The sequence below is a fragment of the Lipophrys pholis genome, assembly GCF_963383615.2.
Source record: "Lipophrys pholis genome assembly, chromosome: 19".
NCBI classification, from domain to species: domain Eukaryota; kingdom Metazoa; phylum Chordata; class Actinopteri; order Blenniiformes; family Blenniidae; genus Lipophrys; species Lipophrys pholis.
In genome coordinates this window covers 10,388,867-10,408,859 of record NC_137647.1, presented here as the reverse complement: position 1 = coordinate 10,408,859, position 19,993 = coordinate 10,388,867, and the positions used below count along the sequence as shown (strand labels likewise).

Sequence of the window (19,993 nt, the reverse complement as noted above, 5' to 3'; positions counted from 1 at the left end):
TGTGCGGAAGAGAAGCTTGTTCCTTTATTTGAAGTCAACAAAGCTACCGAGAGATGAGAATAGACGGTTCTGAGTCTGAAGGAAAGTCTCCTGTGCACACTGGAATCCAAAGATGTGGGCTTTGTAAATGTTATATAATGACTCTTTTTGTGGCTCTTTTAAAATGAGCATGAAGTCCTGGGTTTCTAATGGTGCCGACTCAGAGAATACCCTCTCCCTCGTCTGTGGTTTTGACCAGTTACTCCATGTGCATCCATGTGATTTCCATCTTTTTTCCATTATGTTATGAAAAATTAAACTTTGTTCAGAGAAAGAAAGGAACAAACTAATTCTCACTCAGCAGATATAAATGGCTTTTTTTTTTTCCTTTCACATGCATTTATTACAGGAACTCTTTGGGTTCTTTTTTTGGTAATCTATTTATTCCTCTGGAAAAAGTATTTTTGAAAAATCCCCTATTTTTTTGTTCAACAAACAATGAAATGAAACCTAGTTTTTTTTTTTGTTTTTTTTAATTTTGCAGTTAAAAATCCTGATGCTCTTTGGCAGTTTTTACATTGGGGCCTCCAGCTCTGCTGCTCATCCCACAAATGCATGCCTCATACAAATATATGGGACCATTTAAACAGGGCACAAATGTTCTTTCCCAAAGCGTCATATTTTTTGCCAAAAAGTAATAATACAGTCGAGAAATGACCCACTAAAACAGAAATCGACTCACTTGTGCTTATATATACTTTAATTTTATGTGATCAAACGCTAACTGAATTCACTTCAGGGCTTTTGATCATTTCTGTAGCACTTTATGTGGAAAGACTCATTTTGTTCTGCACTTTAGCAGCCCTGAAAAGTCAAAGTTCAACAATTTTTTTATCACCTCCCAGGAGGGTAATTAGTTCTACAGCCAGTGAGATAAAAAAAAAAAACAATGAAAAAAACAAAAAGAAGAAAGCTAAAGCTAATTTAAAGAGTGATCATGATGAGGAAGAATGTTTAGTCTTCGAGTCTTTGTATCAGGATTTATTTTAAATTGATCCTGGTAGAATCAGCCAGGGCTGATTGACTGAATTCTTTTTGTGCCGGTCAGTGAGTTGTTAACGGCTGTAACAGCAATATTTCTGAATATTTGGGCAATGCCATACAGCAAACATGCTTCAAAAATAAGAACAAAAAGCAACAAAAAAAGAAGTTCATAATCAGAATGCTATTCATTTCACATTTTGGCCTGGCGATGGCACGACGGAAGATTTTTTTAAAAAGGTGAGGAATGAGCTTCTGCATTCCATTTATTGGAAATGTGATGATAAAGAAATCTCTTTTAAAAGCAAGAAGTTGGTGTTGCTGATAGCAAATGTTCAAACTTGAAGAGCATTGTCTTGTTTGTCCTCGTCATCACTCGCCTCCTTTCCTCTCCCCTCTCCTTTTCTATCCTCTAATCACTCTCTCCTCCGTTGCCGTCAGCAGCAGCACCGCCACACTGACTGACTGACTGACTGACTGACTGTGGGCCGGTGCATGCTGGGAGTGCTGCAGCAGTCGTCATGAAAAGACATCTGTGTCACAAACAATGAGCGCTGGGTACACAAAAGAAGATATTGTTTTGTTTCCACCGGTGGATATGAATGATCAATGCAGGTCTGGTTTGAATGGAGCCGAGGGGAAAAGACTTCTTGTTGAGTTCAAACTCAAAACATGCCCGGGACGTGTGAGCTTTTGTTGTGTGGATGGAAACGGCACACGATGCACTGTGTCATGGAGGCAGACGAGAGCTGAGTGGGGCTGGTGGGTCTCCGTCAGGGACGACTGGAGGACGTTGCAGTCATTGAGATAGGACTGTAATCCTGTTTGTCCTCTCCTTGTCTTTCATGCTGTTACAAAGCCCGTGCCCGCGCATTTTGTCATCCCTTGTTTACTCTTACGGCTTGTTTGACAGCAGCTGATAAATGCAGAGTTTATATATGACGCTGCTCTCCTCTATCCTCTCTCTCGTCCTTCTTTACGAGCAATCATGTGCATCAGGATGGCTGGCCGGCTGATTGGGCCGTGGCGCAGTGGATTGAGAGGTAACTTGCCAATTATTGATTCCCTGCAAGCTTTCGACCTCGACAAGAACAGGCTGGGAGTAAAATCTGTTCGTCAAACTCGGCTATAATATATTGTGAGTTCTGCCTTCTGCCGGGTTCACACAGTATTACCTCTGAATAAAAGATAGACGCAAAATTAAAAACCTGACAATTGTCCATGCTGACGTTTGAGAAATAAATTATGCTGGTTAACCGAGTAAATGTACTAATCATTCCCACAAATGTCCATAATGTTCTTTTCTATCAGGACAAGACCCCCCCCCCCCCCCCCCCCCCCCTCTTCCCAGACTGCTCCTAAAACATCCTGTTTCATCTGTCCTTGAAGCTACAGCACTGTCGTCATCTTTGTCTCAAGCCTCCAGTTTCATCCTCTGAGGAATTATGTGCTTGTCTGTCACTTACTCAATTTCTTTCTCTTTTATCTCTCGGTGAAAGACAGGAAGCTCGCTTCATTGACAGCCCCCGTCAGCCAATAGCCTCCAATATCCATCAGCTATGTAATTATACCATCATTATTTCTGACATTTCCATCATCTTTGACAGAGGGGGGAAAGAAATAATTAATGGACTTATTTTTACATTCTGATGTAGTTAGCTGTATTGTGATTGCATTGTGTGTGCTCTGAGTGCTATACATGTGCCATTGAGGTGTGTGTGTGTGTGTGTGTGTGTGTGTGTGTGTGTGTGTGTGTGTGTGTGTGTGTGTGTGTGTGTGTGTGTGTGTGTGTGTGTGTGTGTGTGTGTGTGCGTGTGTGCACGCACAGCTTTAGACAGTTAATGAGCAGAGTAAAATGTGAACTCCCACAGTTTCCACCACATTAGCTTCTGGTGCTGGAATGATAATTGTAACACGGTAACACTGTCTTCTCCTTTTAGCAAAGCTAATGGCGCGAAGCAGAACCTCTGAAGCAGGGGGACGGGCGAATCATTCTCGCAAGGGATCCAAACAAACAATGGCAGGAAATGAATATAACTTCCAATGTAAAAGGTTAATCAAATGCACACAGTAAAGAGGCTGCGTTCCTCTGGTAGCCGCCTCTCTTCTGCTCTTTGTAGCTGCAGAACAAGTGGCTCTTTTACTAAACCAACACTTTTGGGAGGAGGTCTCTCACACACACACACACACACACACACACAAACACACACTGAGGCAAATACTGTGATAAGTATTTAAAATTCAATATTTTCCAATCGACAAATCAACTTAATCTGCTGCCTCGCCCCTGTTTTTACGGTGCAGTTTCTTCCCTGCCGGTGCCCCAGTTTATCACACAAGTGATCCGCGGATGTTCTGCATAAAGTCAAGTTAATTGATTTTACTCTGAAATCCTCTGGGTGCATGAGCTGCTTTCACTCCTGAGTGTGACCCCGCAGACCCCGCTTCCTGAAATCGGCATGAAATGAAATGACTAATCCCCTCCAGATACTAATTCCAACAGGAATAAGAAGGAAAGAAAGAAAGAAAGTATATAACTTGCCCGTCTCTCACTAACGTTCGGCGTCAACATGGATTTAGATTGATTGCCGTCTTTTCCGCCCGACCTGCTGTGGCATTTGTTCATGACATGATTGTGTGATACGCACAGCCGCGACAGTGAGACACCGAATGTGTGTGTGTGTGAACGTCACACTTTCACTTTGCCTCCGATGCCTTTAGTATTTGTGTATTTTGTACCACGGGCTGCCGCAGCGCACAGCAGCGCACCAACCTCTCTCAGATGAGTCACATTTCAGAGTTGCACTGGAGGGATGGCTTCCACTGCACGGAGGAGTTGTCTTCTTCTGATAGCTCTCCACAGCAGCGCCTGCCTCTCTCTGGAGCTCTTTCAGCTGCTCTCAGCCGTCGGAGACCCACTTCACATGTTCCTTTCTCCAAATGAATCGCTTCAACTAGTTTCAACTCATCCATCATAAATCCCCACTGAAGGCCGCAGCCGTTTGTCGGTGCTTTTCTTTTTCAACAATACGACCTTGTGAAAAAAAGAAGACATTTTTCTTCATCTTTTTTTTTTTATTTTTACATCAACATGATAAAACTCATTGTGTCATCTTCACCTTTTGTCTGTCACGGCAGATAGAAGCCACCGGGAATTTCCATCTATCACCTTTGAGCACATATTCTTTCTTATCATGTTTCAGAAACATCCAGAACAGGGGGCCACCCAGTATTCACCAGAGGAGCATCAGAGCTGCAGTTGCTTGGCGTCCTGGTGGAAAAGCATCCTTGACCTTTGATCTGCAGTGTTCTGGTGGTCACAACGACCCTAAAATGCTGTCGTCTGGCGCCCCCTGCTGTTTGAATTAGCACCGTTTGATGTGGACCCGGATGGATTTCTTTTATGGACGTCAAGTAGAAGGCTGTTCTTATCTGAAGTTTTCTGTAATCCTCTATATTGTTCATTCCTGATCCAGTCATCCTCTGCCCTGCTTTATCCGACCAGTGGGGTGAGACTGATCATCACTACTCCACTGAGTCTGCTTGTTATTTCTCTTCTCCACTATTTACTCTCCTGTTAGATGCCTGAAAACAAGCTGACCCCAGTTTCCCCAAAAAACGGGGAGATAGAAAAAAACGATCATAGAGAATACGACATTATCTCAGTTCTCATTAATTATTACACAAAGATTAAAAAATAAAGTTAAAAAAAAGACAATGTCTCTTACCAGTAGAAATTTCTCTCATCTACTTTATTTTAAATTCAGAAAATATTTTCTAATCTATATCTAGGTGAAATGAGCACCAACTTTAAGGTCCCAGAATTTCATCACAGGTGCTGTGGTGGAGTGGCGACCTGTCCACAATGTAATCTGCTTTCACTTAAAGTCATCTGGCTTCGGCCCCAGAACTCTGTGACCCTGAAATGGATATAGTGGTCTGAAAGATGGATAGATTTCCTCCCGTACAGATTTGTATGTCGTTGATGATAAATAGGATCAGTGAATTCATGTGAAAAACGTTTCTCGTCACAAAAAACGTGCAGTTATCCTGACGTCACAGTTGTACGTTTCACACACTTTATAGTCTCTTCATCCTGTCTCTTGCATGTTTTCCTTTGTCTTCTAGTATGCAGTGTACGTACGTATCAAGTCGAGCGGCCTCTCTTGTTTCCAGCCCTCTCAGAGGGGATCATCTCAGCTGAGGCTGTGGACCCGCTGAGGCAGGTCAGACCAGGTGAACGCGCCCTGCTGGCTGGGATTCCTGGATGCCAGTGGCAGCGGGTTGAAGCCAGTGCTTTACATTCCGTGGTTAAATCCCTGTGAGTACTTGTTTGAATGAGTGCTGTGTGTATAAACAATTGACGCCACGACCTAGAGACAAATTGTAGAGCTAAAAAAATGGAACTGCTTGGAAGCAGCCCAGAGTTGGGCGATGAAGTAAGTTTATCATCTTGAAAAAGTAGCTATATGGCAGAAAAGACATGCTTAAAAACTAGAATTGGGTGAATGTGCACAGATCAATCTACAGCCTGTGCATGTTTCATATCTCCTGATATTGACATGACAATATGATGGCCTTTAGTCATAAAGAAACCTGAAAAACATCTATTAATTAACTGTTGATTTGGTGAAAATACTACTTATCTTGGTCGTGCCTTTTCACTCCACTTTTAATCAAAAGACGACCGAATGTGACTTGACAAACATTGTAAATAAGAAAGTCAATGCATGTCTTTTTGTAGTATGTTTACAGTATTTATTTATTTTTTTTTTTTTTATTTGACTTTGATATACTGTATATACCACACATGATCGCATGTTTCAATGATAAACAACTTGTGTCTTCACTTTTATCTGTTGGACACAGAGGAATGACTTACTAACTCACTAATCAGAACTCCAATGATATTCAGCCTCAATATTTTCTATTATTTTAGACTGATGCACCTGCATATTCATGTTAGTTACTTTATATACGAATAAAAAAACAACATACACTTTTCTGTCATAAATGTACAGTATAACAATGTACTACTTTTCCAAGTTTTCATGAACCTACATTATTCTTAATGGCAGACAATAGGCATTCAGCTTTTGTCAGCCCAAACAATTCAGAATAATTGCAGCCCACGACAAAACAAAGAGGAAAGCCCAAACAATTGTCTGAGAAAGAGCGATCTGTTGTGGAAGAAAAGCTGGAGGTCATCAAAGCTCAGGCATCAAATAAAGATGTGTCTCAGACGTGAAAACGGGCCAGGTGAACTGCAGCAGCAGCCACTTCCTGAGCCCGGTGGAGAGGACAGAAATAGAGGCTTCATGTTTTATTTAGCAGACAGAAGACAGATTGCCAAACCTGAGTGGACGGCCGAATGCACTGAACGTAATTAAAGAGGGGAGAAAAAGTCTCAAGCAGCTGCCAGATGACTGGAGCTCCCTCATATAGAAGCAATTTGGCGATAAACTGCGGGATTGGGGAGGGAAAGGGTCAAATGATGGCGCACTTATAAATGCACTCTCCTGTTTTTTAATGAAAAATGTGTTGATGTACCTCAGTCCTCAGGCTGCATTAACTCTCATTATGTGAAAAAAGCAGTAGTGGACGTGTTGCCATGGCACAGACCACTTTATTAAAAATTTAAAAAAAAAACTTGGGTCCATTTGATCAATTCATTTTATTTTGAATAACAGTTTGTGGAAAGTCTTTCTTGTTTAGTTAAAGATTTGTTGACCTTAAAGGTAAACCCATTTGCTGAGGATACGAAGTTATGGCAGGTTTTTGGTATCTTCATTAATCTTCCACACACGTGTCAGGGAATATGGGTGGACCCAAACGCCGACTCACCAGGTTGCATTAAAAAAAAGAAAAAAAAAAGAGTTAATTATCAAAATAAAAGTCCAGGGACAGATATGTGCACAGAGAAGGAGAAGACAATTGGATAATTGAAAACACAAGGTGAGACAGACGAGGGCAAATGCACACAGGGACCTGACAACATGGTTGTGCAATAGAGACTCAAGTTGACAGTCATATAGGTGAGTCATCAGCAAACCTTATCCACTTTTCAATTAAATTCCTTGTGTGTTTCACTTGTACACACAAATAGAGGTGACAATGTTGTTTCTACAAATGATTAACTTCAGTTCAAATGTTACTTGGTAACTGGAGTGACATCCCACCAAACATTTTATTCTTGTAATGATAAAATGCACTGTGACGTGACGCATTGTCCTTCTCACAGGAGCCATCAGAAGGTCTTAAAGGGTTGGCGATCGTGTTTATCCAATAGTTGGTTGGTGATATGGTGCCCAAGTGTGGCAAGAAAGTATCGCCCACATCGTCACACCACCAGCACCGTATCAACAAGGCTGACTGGATCCGCATTTTCATGTGGTTTACACTACACCCCTATAATTTCTAATAAGTGATTGGAGTGCGCAGTGATGAGGGTCCTTGGTGTGAGTTTGCAGAGCTGCTACACAAAGAGATGAGGGGCCAACTGTCAGATCTTAGTTTAATCCCACAACAAACTTATTTAATATCTGAACATTTGTCAGATATCATTCATTCATTCCATCCTATAATGATTACAGTAACACTGTTAGTGGATGGAAACACAGTGGTGTAGCGGTTAGCGGTTAGCGTGTGTGTGTGTGTGTGTGTGTGTGTGTGTGTGTGTGTGTGTGTGTGTGTGTGTGTGTGTGTGTGTGTGTGTGTGTGTGTGTGTGTGTGTGTGTGTGTGTGTGTGTGTGTGTATCCAGACTTTACGGTAGAGCTGCTCAGGCCCGTGCGCGCCTCCTCCAGACTTTACGGTAGAGCCGCTCAGGTGCGCGCGGGTGATTGGCAGGTGAGGCCGGCGGCGCCTATTAACAGACCAGAGTGCGATTGTTCGGTGTGCCACACGCAGGTGTGAATGTGAGACCACGACAGCGTTATAAAGGTAAGTTTATCAATTTTCTATAATTATCTAATAATACTTAATATATTTACTCACAATGACGCTGCAAAGGTTCTGTCACAATACATAGGAGGGTTTATTACTCTGCCACCTTTACTTAAAAGCACAAGGGACACAACAAAAGCAACCAAACGATAGAAATTAATATATTGAGCTCGTGATTTTTTCCCATTAATTTATTTTACTTTAAATGTGTGAATGTTGTGTCTGCATGCTGAATATAATCAGTGTCTGTGATATGTTGCTATATGTCATGCACATTTATTTTAAATAATATGAATACAGAGCCTTAGTTGAATTAAAAAGTTGTGTGCCAAGACAGGAGAACAGAGTTTATCTCAGCATCTTTGAGAGAGCATGAACCTGGAGTGAGGAGCAGGCAGACTTACATGGTTAAGTAAAGAATATTGATTTGAAGGTAATTATAGATGAATGAATGAAGAATTTGAAAAGCTATTTAGGATGGATGATGCATATAATAGATGCAGTCCTCATTTGGAAACAATACGATGATTTTCAAAAGCTTCTGCAGTGATTTTAGAGTTATTTATTTATTTGTTGTATTTACTTGTGTAGAAAAAAAAAGAAAACTGTAATTTAAAAAAATGTGCTGCGATTTATCTCTGAGAACTAGCACTCGCTGATATAACAGTGTTTATCTGGTTTAAGCCAATCAGGATATTGATGGAGCTGTGTGGCCCCAACATGAGTGAGAGTGGAGGCTCTCTTCCCTGCCGTGGTGTCCCGCTCTGCCGCCTTCAAGCCGGCGGACACCACGTACACAACCTTCCCCACCTCAATCACCAGCCGTGGGTCAACCATCCGGCTCCGGCCACGGCCTCCAGCCCGGCTGTGGCCGTGCGACACAGGGGGAACGGAGCCACGGCGGCGATCTGCAGCAACGCCGAGCGTGCGGCCTCCAGGCCGGCAGAGGAGGAGGCGGCGGCGGTGGGCCAGGAGGCCTCCACTGGGAAGGTGGTGGTGACTGGAGGTGGAGGATACTTTGGCTTCAGGCTGGTGAAACAGTTGGCCAGTGAGGGGCTGCTGGTGGTTCTTCTGGACATGAACAAACCCCCCTGTGATATTCCGGATGGAGCCATCTTCTGTCAGGTATGGGACACTTGAGTGTGTGTCGTGTGACTTTAGTGACGGTGTATGTTTTCTCATTCTTCCAGTAATGAATTCTGAATCTTCCAATTTAGAATGACAATATCAGCAAAAATAAGTTTGTCAAAAACGGGTATTTCAAGTTTTTTTTCCCTGATTCATGCTCTCAGTGACGCTTATATTAATCCACTGGCCTTTTATTTGGTATTGTTTCTCCCTAAATCTCAGTTTAATCAGATTTGGAGGTTTCGTCCCATTGAGTCTTTTTACCCTTTCAATTTCACTTCTGATCATTTTTTTCTTTATCATCGTCCTCTGCAAATGAACAAATTCATTACTTCTTATAACACTGACACATCTAATATGTCTATTAAAAAAAAAAAACCCAACATACTTAAAATTTGTTTATTTCAAATATACATGCACACTGGTCTTGATATTTGCAAAACGGTTGACGCTTCTTCCATAAGTGACACGGCTCTACGTGGACGCTTGCATTCGCACGCGTCAGGACGTCTGCGTGTCGGTGAAGCGTGCTGGTTGGAAACAGACACAGGTGAGTGGTCCGTCTCAGAGCACCAGCTGCTGACTGGGTCAAAGAGGGTGGAGGCATGATTCAGGTTTCACTTGCCAGGCCCTTTGGCACACTTTCCTTAATCAGTAGTGTCTTTCGTGAGCTCGGTGTGGACTCACACATGCACACTTTGCCACGCTACCTGCGAAACCACCAATTTCTCCCAAGTGTTTTCTGGAAAGGCCACTCCTGTGCGATAAATGCAATCCAAAGGAAATTTGTGGAATAGGTTTTGAAGTATGGAAACGGCTCCACTTCCTTCAACCTGACTTTGATAAAGCCGTTACAGAAGGCGGATGGATGGTCGGACATGTGTAGAGTTCCCATGCATTCATCATCTGAAGGCAGCTCTTCTTCCATCTTTCTTACAGGGTGACATCCGGGATTATTCTTCCCTCTATAAAGTGTGTGAGGGCGCCGACTGTGTATTCCACACAGCGTCGTACGGCATGACCGGACCCGACCAGGTGACTTGTCTTCACTCCACAATTCAGTCATTTCATTAAAGCACGACACAAGGCAGGCAACTCCTGATCGACTGGTCGTTTGTTGCCACCCTTTAGTGACTTGCATCATTATGCTTCTTTATTTCAAACAAATGAAATACCGGGAGACAAAGTTCAGAGAAATCGGACTGTAGTTTACTTATATTTGTTTTTCTGTAAACATTTTATTTGTTTTTTGCTTTAAATAGAGAGGTAATAAACCTTTATTATTATATAAAAATCAAAGTTTTTAATCAATGAACACAAGTGTCAAGTAAATTAATCGACTTTTCTATCGTCAGCTCGTTTTTTTCTGTGAAGTATACGAAGAGGTGTTTGCTTTCTTGTGTTATATTATATTAAAGGGGCCTCAATCCGCAGCAGCCTTTCTCTTCTTATTTTACTTGATCAATTTTTTTCAACTTAATTGCTGGTGGAAAAAACAGGTGCATTTCACAAAATGGACATGCTGTGGGAGATCTAATCTAATAATAATAATAATAATCTAATCCATTGTCAATTTGTAATTTGATCTCCTGATGTATTCCAGTAAAGATGTTCATGCACTAATATGTATTCATGCATCGTCACGAGCGATTCCTATCTCGTATTCATGGTGCTAAACCAGGGTAAAGATTTCTTTGTTTATGACCACAATGCCCTCATGAAAGATGCACGGAATGATTTTTCTTTACTCTCTGGCTTCCAGTTGAGGAAAGAGCAGGTGGAGTCCATCAACGTTGGCGGGACCAATAACGTCATAAACGGTGAGACGATGTGCAACTTTCCCACGGATCCCAGCCGCCGTGATGAAGTCACGAAATGATGGTTGATTATCCTTTGAACACTGTTCCGTCTGGCGGCGGAAAACGATGGTGTGGCGTTCACATTTTCATCATTTGCTTCATTGATATTTAACATTTTAATCCTCTACTTGAACCAATAGATTGATTGAGGCGATTGGCCGTTGCTGTTTTCACTAAAACCTTTTAAGGAAGTCAACTATTTGAAGACCCTAATGAGATTTATTTATCCATTTCAGATAGTCTGTGTGTTGCTCCAGCAGTTCTTGTGTAAATAGTCCACGTTTTGGATAAAAGACTGGTTGTTCGAGAACAAAAACATTCTTCAAAGCCTCAGTGACAAGGAGTTATTTTATTATGTCAAAAAGATCTCTCTAAATGAACTTCTCCTCCCCGCTGCAGCTCAGCATTGAACCCACACCACCATCTATCATCAATCATTTATCATCAATCGCCATCATTTAAGAATGGGCAAGTCATTTTCCGAGCGAGCTGATTGGTCAGGAGGCGTAGCTCTGACCTCTTATCGAGGACGTGTCCTGGTCGGGAGCAGGTTAGACATTCAGCGTAGGTTACCGGGGTGATTTATCCCGGTGAGAAGTGAGCGAGTGTTGTAGCGCGAAAAAAACCCAGGGTTAATCCTGAATATTTTCTCTTACCGCGATAAGAGAAACTCCAGTGTCATAGTACAGGCCTCTGGGGTAGTTTAGAGGTCAAATAAAATAAAATTTGCCAAATAATCCAATCTAAAAAAAATCTGTGTCAACATTTAAAAGAAGCCAGTACTCTAAAGAATCCTGCTCAGGTTTAAATACAAGTGTAGTTAAAAGACTTAAAGCAGCAGTTTTAGCAGTAAAGTCTTTCTTAGATTCCAGGTCTGGCCTAAAGAACCAGACTCTTATCGGGTGTGATTAAAGACTTTAACTGGTCAGGTCTAGCCTTTAAGAGTTCCCGTCAGGGTCTTGTTTGAGGAGTTTGGGTTTTGTTTAAAGAATTCAGGTCCGTTTCAGAAAAGTTTGGCTGAAGTCGGAGTGCACTAGTTTTAGTACTAGTAGCTACAATGCTGTGTGATTTGCTCCGCTTTAGTGTGTAAGGAGAGGAGCATTCCCCGCCTGGTGTACACCAGCACCATCAACGCCGTGTTCACGGGCAAACCGATTGTGAATGGCGACGAAGCGTCAGTGCCCTTTGTGTCTCCTGACGTGGTAAGCACGAGTCTGATTCACTCCAGTTTGAAATGATCGACACAACGAACACAGACACGGATGCTTAAACAACTCATGCGAATTCCACATCCATGACGCTTGGAGTACTGCACTGGGGAATATATTTATACTGTATTCTTTCTCTCTCTCTCTCTCTCTCTTCCAGCACACTGACCACTACTCCAGAACCAAAGCGGCCGCGGAGCAGCTGGTGCTCTCGGCCAACGGATGCTCCCTGAAAGGTGTGAAACAATGCGTGTAATGACCGAATCACACGGAAAGGGGCAATTCAGAGGAGGCTGCCACCCACTTTCTACCTTCTATGTAAAAACCTGTTTGGAACTGAAGAGATGGGCCAGGACAGGACCAAAGTGGTGGTTGCCATGGCGACTCAACGTGCAATTCAATACACAGCAGTGACGCCGGTTTAAATTTAGAGCCTGGCCAAAAAAGCACACACACACACACACACACATTTTACTAACCATCTGATACAGTAGGTGAGCTTTATGCGAGCGGGTGTGAACCCCGCCGTTCTCCCTGCGACTGTAACGCTACACTCCATCGGTGACCACCACCTTATATATCCAATTAAGCTCAGAGCAGGGACATGTCTCGCCACGTACAGCAAGTCAACATATCTGCTTCCCACTGTCCTCGACTGAAAGATACGGTGGCAAGAGGAATCCTGAGAAGCTGTGCGAAGTAAATGCAGTCAAGACTTCTTCTAGTCTTATTTTTTTTTTGAGGATAATTAATAGGTTATTTATATATTTAATTCTTGTACTCTTTCACCACGGGGAAAATTGCTGTACTTTTTCTTAGGTTTACTGAATTTTCAGCAACACAATGGATTCTTGGGAAAACTATCCAAGCTGCTACACACTGGGGCTCGTTGATTCTGAGCCAGACGATTGGAACCATAGCCAAAATCATCAATAAGAGTTTAAAATCTTTGAACAGCAACTGGACTAAACCCAGACTGGAGAAACACATGGACCCATTTGCAGTAATCCTGAATTATGAGAAATGGCTACAATGAGGAAGCGAATGAAGCTGAATTTAAAAACGGATGTTTTTAAAGTCTGCAAGTGTGCTCTGGCCCGCAACCCCAATGAATCGATAGATTCATATAAAGAATACAGAAGCAAACAAAAGACTTATTTGCATCTTTTTTTTTTTTTCTCCTAAAGATGGGGGTCTTCTGCGGACCTGCGTCCTGCGGCCGTGTGGTATCTACGGCCCTGAGGAGAGGAGACACCTGCACAGAGTGATGGTGAGGCACTGATCTATGATGATGATGATATATTGTCTTTTCATATTGAATAACATCTTGTGCATTAGGGTGGAAAGGCACCCGCCGTTGCAGCCACAAGCCTCCCTTGCAGAAAGTATTCCGGTCTGAACCCTCTACATTATTGATGGAGCTCCACTGGTGTCCGGTTGCAGCAGCCCTTTTTTTCGACCAGTCTTCTCACTATGAGAGTAGTCGGCGCAGCCTGGTTGAGGGGATGCATGGGTTTGCTTGTGTGCCAGGTCTACTGTTGGGATGGAACAGCCTAAGAAAGCTGACTTTGACTCTCCTGCTTTTAACTTTTACCCATTAGTCTGGAGTTAACGTGCGTGTGACACTTTGGACTCCCAACGCTTTCTGGTTGAGTGTAAGGATATTGCACAATATACTTACCTCTCCAGCATCACAGGAACGCACACACACACACACACACACACACACACACACACACACACACCTGCTTCAAAAGACCAATCGAAGTCTTTGCTTTGTGATACAAATCGAGAAAGTTGATTTCTAAAACATGTTTTTATTGAAAATGCAGTGGGGTTTTTTCTGGTGGAGATCAAAATTCCCCCCAAATATTTGCTTTTATCGCAGAATGGGACTTTAACTCCCTAATTTGAATGAATTACAAAAAATAAAAGTAAAATGAATATGCCTTAAAAATAAAATAACATTTTTTTTGCTTTTGCAATGCAATTAAAATGGAATACAGCATAATATCAGATTAGATTCTAGAATGAAAACACTTTTTTTGGGGCGGAGAACGTCACAAAGTGTCTTCTCGTCATCTCGCCGTCCAGATGAACGTGGAGCGCCGGCTCTTCAGTTTCAGGTTTGGCGACCCCCACGCCAGGATGAACTGGGTGCACGTGAAGAACCTGGTGCTGGCCCACACGCTGGCAGCCGAAGCTCTGACCCCCAAGAAGAGCTGCGTCGCCGTGAGTCCAAGCTGCAAACCCCCCCCCCCCCCCCCCCCCCCCCCCCGAGACAAACCCTGAACATCCATAATAAATCCACGTGTTCCCTTGTTCACCTCTTCTATTGCAGAGCGGACAAGCCTACTTCATCAATGATGGCGTCTCCGTCAATTTGTTCGAGTGGCTGTCACCTCTGGTGAGTCGGTGACAAAAGGCAGATGAGGGTGCATGAAGGCGCTCGCCGACTGAACTCGGTTTGTATCCTATCGTTCTAGTTCGAGCAGCTGGGCTCCAAGAGGCCGTTACTGGGTCTGCCAGTTTCACTCGTCTACTCGGCAGGTAGCTCACCTCTCTCCTTCTCTTTGCCTCATCTTTTCTGATCCACTCACATCAAGTATGGTGGGTTGCGACTGACCTTTTATCTGTTCTCCTGTTTCAAGCCATCCTGGTGGAATACTTGCATGTTGTCCTGAGACCCGTGATAAAAGTGCCTCTTCTATTGACGAGAAGTGAGGTGAGTTTTCTTAAACGAGATCTCGAGGACCAAAATCAAGCGAATCCCAGACTTATAAGTATTGCCGCTCTTTTGGATTCCTAAAGACGGCACACACTGACGGAGGGACACTTATGGCTCTTTAAACACAGTAACACGCCAACAAGGTAATAAATGACACATCTTGGCGACTGAAATCGACCATCTCAACAACTGTCTGCTCAGATCAGGGCCAACCAGGAATGAACTAAGGACCGATAACCTTTGATGCACTGACCGGTTCCTGGGCCAACAAACTTAAGTAACTTAAACACACCAAGACTGAGGAGCATAGAGAAGGGTTCAGACAAGCAGTGCTTTGCAGTTGAAGAGGTGTTTGGTTTATTTTCCTTCACAGTATGTGGACTGTGTTGTCCAAGAATACAAAGCAGGACACGCTATGAACAAAAAGTGGCTAATTAAAGGCAATACAATGTTCCAGACATCATTTCACGTGTCTGATACTTTGATCCATGTCACGCACTTTAGAGTTTTAAGTAGTTTTTGACAGGTTTGTTGTCCTTTCATCCTCTCGCTTTAAAATAATGTTCAGAAATGGTTTGACGGACATGATGTCCACACCTCAATTCAAACTTTATTAATCAATAAAGATTAACAAAGGTCTCTCGTCGCAGCCTCCAGGGTCTTTCCCTTACACGGTGATGCTTAATACCACAAACTAACTTGGCAGAGTTCAGATTTTAAAGGCTCTGGGTTGTTTCAGTTTGATGGGAAACAAAAACATTCATAAAGAAACATTTTGTAAAATCCTCTTCTTTGCAGCCTGACCTGAAAGAAGTTCAAGTGAAAGGCGTTATTACTCATGAAGAGGGGACTCTGTCCTTGTGAAGCTTCCAGCATACAGGTGTACCTGCCTAATTGAAAGTATGCGTCTTGAAGATTAGGTTACCTCCTCACTCATGAGTAGAATTTTGTTTAAGTCTCTCCTGCAACAGTGAAGGCAGACTTCATTAGGGTGGGTATTTTCCTATCAGCCCCCTTCTCGTCTGATGTTATCTCATGTGCATCAATTATGGAGAACTACAGTAAACCTTGATTCAATTCTGGAATATTGGCAGATAGAATGAGAAACGGCTAGTTTGCTTGACTGTGGCACAAAACAATTCCTTGAAAAATGAATAGAAAATACAAGAATGAGGTCATTGTTATGGGCGGGAGCCCTGGTCAGATCTGTTTGATGCGTCTTAAGGAGCGTGTGCGTCGTGGACTGTAAGGTCCTCATGAAAGTGTGATGAGGCAGAAACCAAAGCTGAGCGTTGTGGGCCTTCACCTGGAGCTCATTCTGTCAGGCAGCTGCTGGCCGGGGGATCGATGATTATCCTGTGAATAAAACATAAACCGCTGCGGGTCAGCCCTGGAAGTTCAAGATAGAATTTACAGGAAGTGACCTCAGTGCAACGGCCGTTGCCATGGCGAGCGAGGGCGGTCAGCATCTCGCCTGGGCTCGAGTGATACCGGCGACGCTCAGGTTGAGACGTCACGGGGCTCACTGAGAGAAGATGTGTGTAGATTTGGACATTGTCACCACCGGATGAATGACCTTTTACTATCCCAAGAGTAACTATCCCAATTTTTTTTTTTCACTGTAAATAATTATGACTCTCCTAAAATATCCACCTCTAAATATTACACATTAAAACACAGTCTCAATGTGAACACTGAAGCCTGTCTGACAGGATTCCATCCCTGTTGTGAAGACGGGATCACTGCCAGAGCCATTCACTTTCTCACATTAGACTGTTCACCTGGTCCAAATGAAATGGCTCATGAAGTCTATTAACCCGTTAAGCACTGGAGCAAATTGTACATAATCCGGCCTTTGGAGGTACTTGTAATTTGAATATGTTTTCACAATATATGTCAATACATGTATAAAAACAAGCCTATGCAGTGATGCATCTGTTTAAAAAGTCAGAGGTTATGTTTTATTCTTTATCAGCAGATGAAAGTTTTTTTTAAGCAGCGTTATTTCTCCTCTCACTTTGTATCGATTGCCATATTTTCACTCCCCTATTACAAGCAATTCAAGCTATGTGCTCTCTGAGAATCAGACTTCGCCGTGGCGTCTGGGAGCGCCGATTGATTTATCTGATGTGTGAGGAACCAGAAGGAATTACAATGGCTCATCTGCGTAACGGACAAATTTTCATTCACGAGGACTGTCGGGTCTGACTCAATGAGCAGGACTCGGTTGTGTCTGTGTCCTAGCATTTCTAGGAAACTCTACATCACAGATCGGACAATTTGTCACACAGCTGTGAATATCTGAAGTGAAAGATTTATGTCGACTGATGCAGTTTCACATCACATGGCAGGAAAAATCATTTATGTGGGAGACTGAACTACTTTTGTCCCCCTCCCATCGGACCTTGTCCATCAGCTAATCCCCCCGATAAGCAGATGCAGTAACGAGAGGCACCCATCAGTCGCAGGTTATCACAGTGTAACGTTGAACTTGATGAATTGAGGTTAATCTGAGGAATTAGCCCAACTGGCCTTCAGCCTACTCCACTAGTCTTTGGCCTCTAATATGGGAGATTTCATAAATAACATCAATTCCTGATAAGAATGTATGTTCTACTTCTAGGTCAAGAACATTGCTGTGACCCATACCTTCAAGATTGACAAGGCCCGTCGAGAGCTGGGTTACAACCCTGACACCTACAGCCTGACGGATACCGTGGAGCTGTACCTGAAGTCCCGAGAGTCGAGGTCCAGGTCTTCTCTATTCGACCTCTCACCGACCTCCCAGCTGCTTCAACACCGAGTCCTGCTGCTGCTGCTGCTGCTGCTGGGCCTCAGCCTGGTGCTACTCACGTTATCATGTGTGCTTCACTTTTAACAAGAGCAATCAGAGATTTCTGATGTCTGCCAAAGACTGACCTGGACTCAGAAAAACCAAACGAAAAAAGTGGAATTTTCCATCTGCGGTGAAACTTTCCACAAAATCCGTGCAGTAGTTTTGACGTAATCTTGCTAATGGACCGACAGATAAACAAATATATGCAGATGATTTTATAATGTTCTTGGATGACGTAAATATGCTAGACGTACACTGACATAATAAGCTATCTTTGACATTTCACACCAAACTCAATCTTTATCACTGTAACATTTTAGGTTGTTTTTCTAACGAAACGACTTTGTCAAAGCTTTTAATAATGCCTATAGTGACCGATGTCAGTTTTAGAACAAATTCAACTAATACAATGAGCTATGAAACAAAATACACCTCAAGAATGTCAGGTTATGTGTATCTTGATTGTAAGTATGTAGCGTTCCTCTTTAAACCTTTACGTGATTAGAGTGCGTCTGATTTCAATATGCTGAAAGTGGCTGAAAAGTATTAAACATAAGCCATGTGAATGTTTTCTTGATGGACTCAATTGATATGTATTTCTACAGTATGAATCTACTATGATTGATTTTATGAATACAAACTCCTCACTTTGTATTAGAGAATATGCAAATTCTTGTGTTGTAATTAAAGCATGCTTCCAGTTTGTAAGATAAAATTGTTGTGATTTGCACATATTTGGAATTCAATTACTATCGAACTAGAAATTTTGTACACTTTTAGAAATAAAATCAATTGCAACGGATACAATGGTCATTTATATACACTCCAATTTTGTTTACTTCTAAAATGATCTGTGAAGCGATGTGCATGAGGAGGCCACATGAGGGCGTACTTGCACAACTGGAGATGTTTCCTGCATAGTAATCCTTTATCAACAAAAGCAATTAGAAATAAACTGATGGGACGCGTCTTGTGAGTCTTGGGGAACCTTCGATTCTATAGTCTTGACTTTGATTAAATTCAAAAAACAAAATTGAAAATTACTGGCAGCGGTGGGATTCGAACCCACGCCATCGAAATGACTGGAGCCTAAATCCAGCGCCTTAGACCACTCGGCCACGCTACCATACTGCGCCATGTCTACCATCTTTTAATAAGTATCTTTATCAATCATGTGTCGTTGACAACGGTAAAATAACCAACTTTTATTTTCTTCTAAATTGGGATCTGCAACTCCTGGAAACATCCACTGCTGTTGATGTATCCAACCAAACACTACAGTGTGATTTTGAAGAGTTTGTACACAATAGTATTATAGCAAGACTTGATTTCGAAACAAAGGAAGTGCTGTGGCCACAGTGAACACACCTGAAAGAATTATCTAAAGTCATGATGTTTGGTACTTCTATTGAAACAGAGTCATGCTGGAACACTCTGGGAGTGCGGTTTAGTTTGGGATATTTGATCGCTCTCTGAACTTTACAAAGCAGAGGCTTTACGCTTCAAACTTATCGTTGACCTCATTGTATTTAAAATTCTTCCCCTGTAAACAGAAATAAATGCTTTATAAAAATTAAGTAAGACTCAACAAAATGATTCGAGACTCTGCTGGGATGCTAAGCGCTGCAGCTTCCCCTGCTGGACGGCAGAGGTCCTGCATATCTAAACTACAATAAAACTTATTGGAAAGGCACAAAACCACAAGTTTTTCTTTAAAATTCTTGTAAGCAATCAATATTATCATGCAGTGTTGTATGGCATTCGTGAAAGCTATAAGATTATGAAACAGTGACTGCTTTGTTTAAAAAAAAAAACAGGAAATGTGTGAATGAGGCTCCTGAGCACTTAGAGGCTTTGCTTTATGAATGAATAACAAGATTATTCATTTCACTGATAGATATTGCATGAACAGACTAATTAGAAATTGCATGATCAATCAATCGATTGGCACTGCAAACATATGGGACGAATTCACAAACTTTAAAGTGAAACTAGTTTGCCAGTAGTGTTTGAAGAATATAGTTTTTAAAGTAGAATGAAATGTAGCACTTCACAGACGGAGCAGGTCTATTTTGCATGCATGTTCATGTGGTGTTACATCACTTTTGACAGAGCACCATGCAATTATAAGAACCATCAACCCATTGCTCTTTGTTGCATCTTAAACCTGTGAATTGTGCTCAGTGTAACTGATCCATGCTTGTCCAGCTGACTGAAGTGTGTAAGTCTGACCTGAATGTGCACAGACGGTCACTGTTTTTGAACCGGCAG

At 42.3% G+C, this 19,993-nt stretch overlaps 1 protein-coding gene across 1 annotated transcript; it reads left to right on the top strand.

Annotated features, from left to right (window-relative positions):
• Nucleotides 1–8,662: 8,662 nt before the first annotated feature.
• On the top strand, nt 8,663–18,523 carry sdr42e2 (short chain dehydrogenase/reductase family 42E, member 2; the record flags this gene model as incomplete). The annotated part of the gene is made up of 11 exons (XM_080487260.1): nt 8,663–9,088; nt 10,031–10,126; nt 10,854–10,911; nt 12,034–12,152; nt 12,319–12,394; nt 13,346–13,428; nt 14,253–14,390; nt 14,500–14,565; nt 14,645–14,708; nt 14,810–14,883; nt 17,510–18,523. The coding sequence occupies 11 exons, from the start codon at nt 8,663–8,665 to the stop codon at nt 17,762–17,764; spliced, it is 1,455 nt and encodes a 484-aa protein (XP_080343386.1). The 3' UTR covers nt 17,765–18,523.
• Between the last annotated feature and the right edge of the window lie 1,470 nt (nt 18,524–19,993).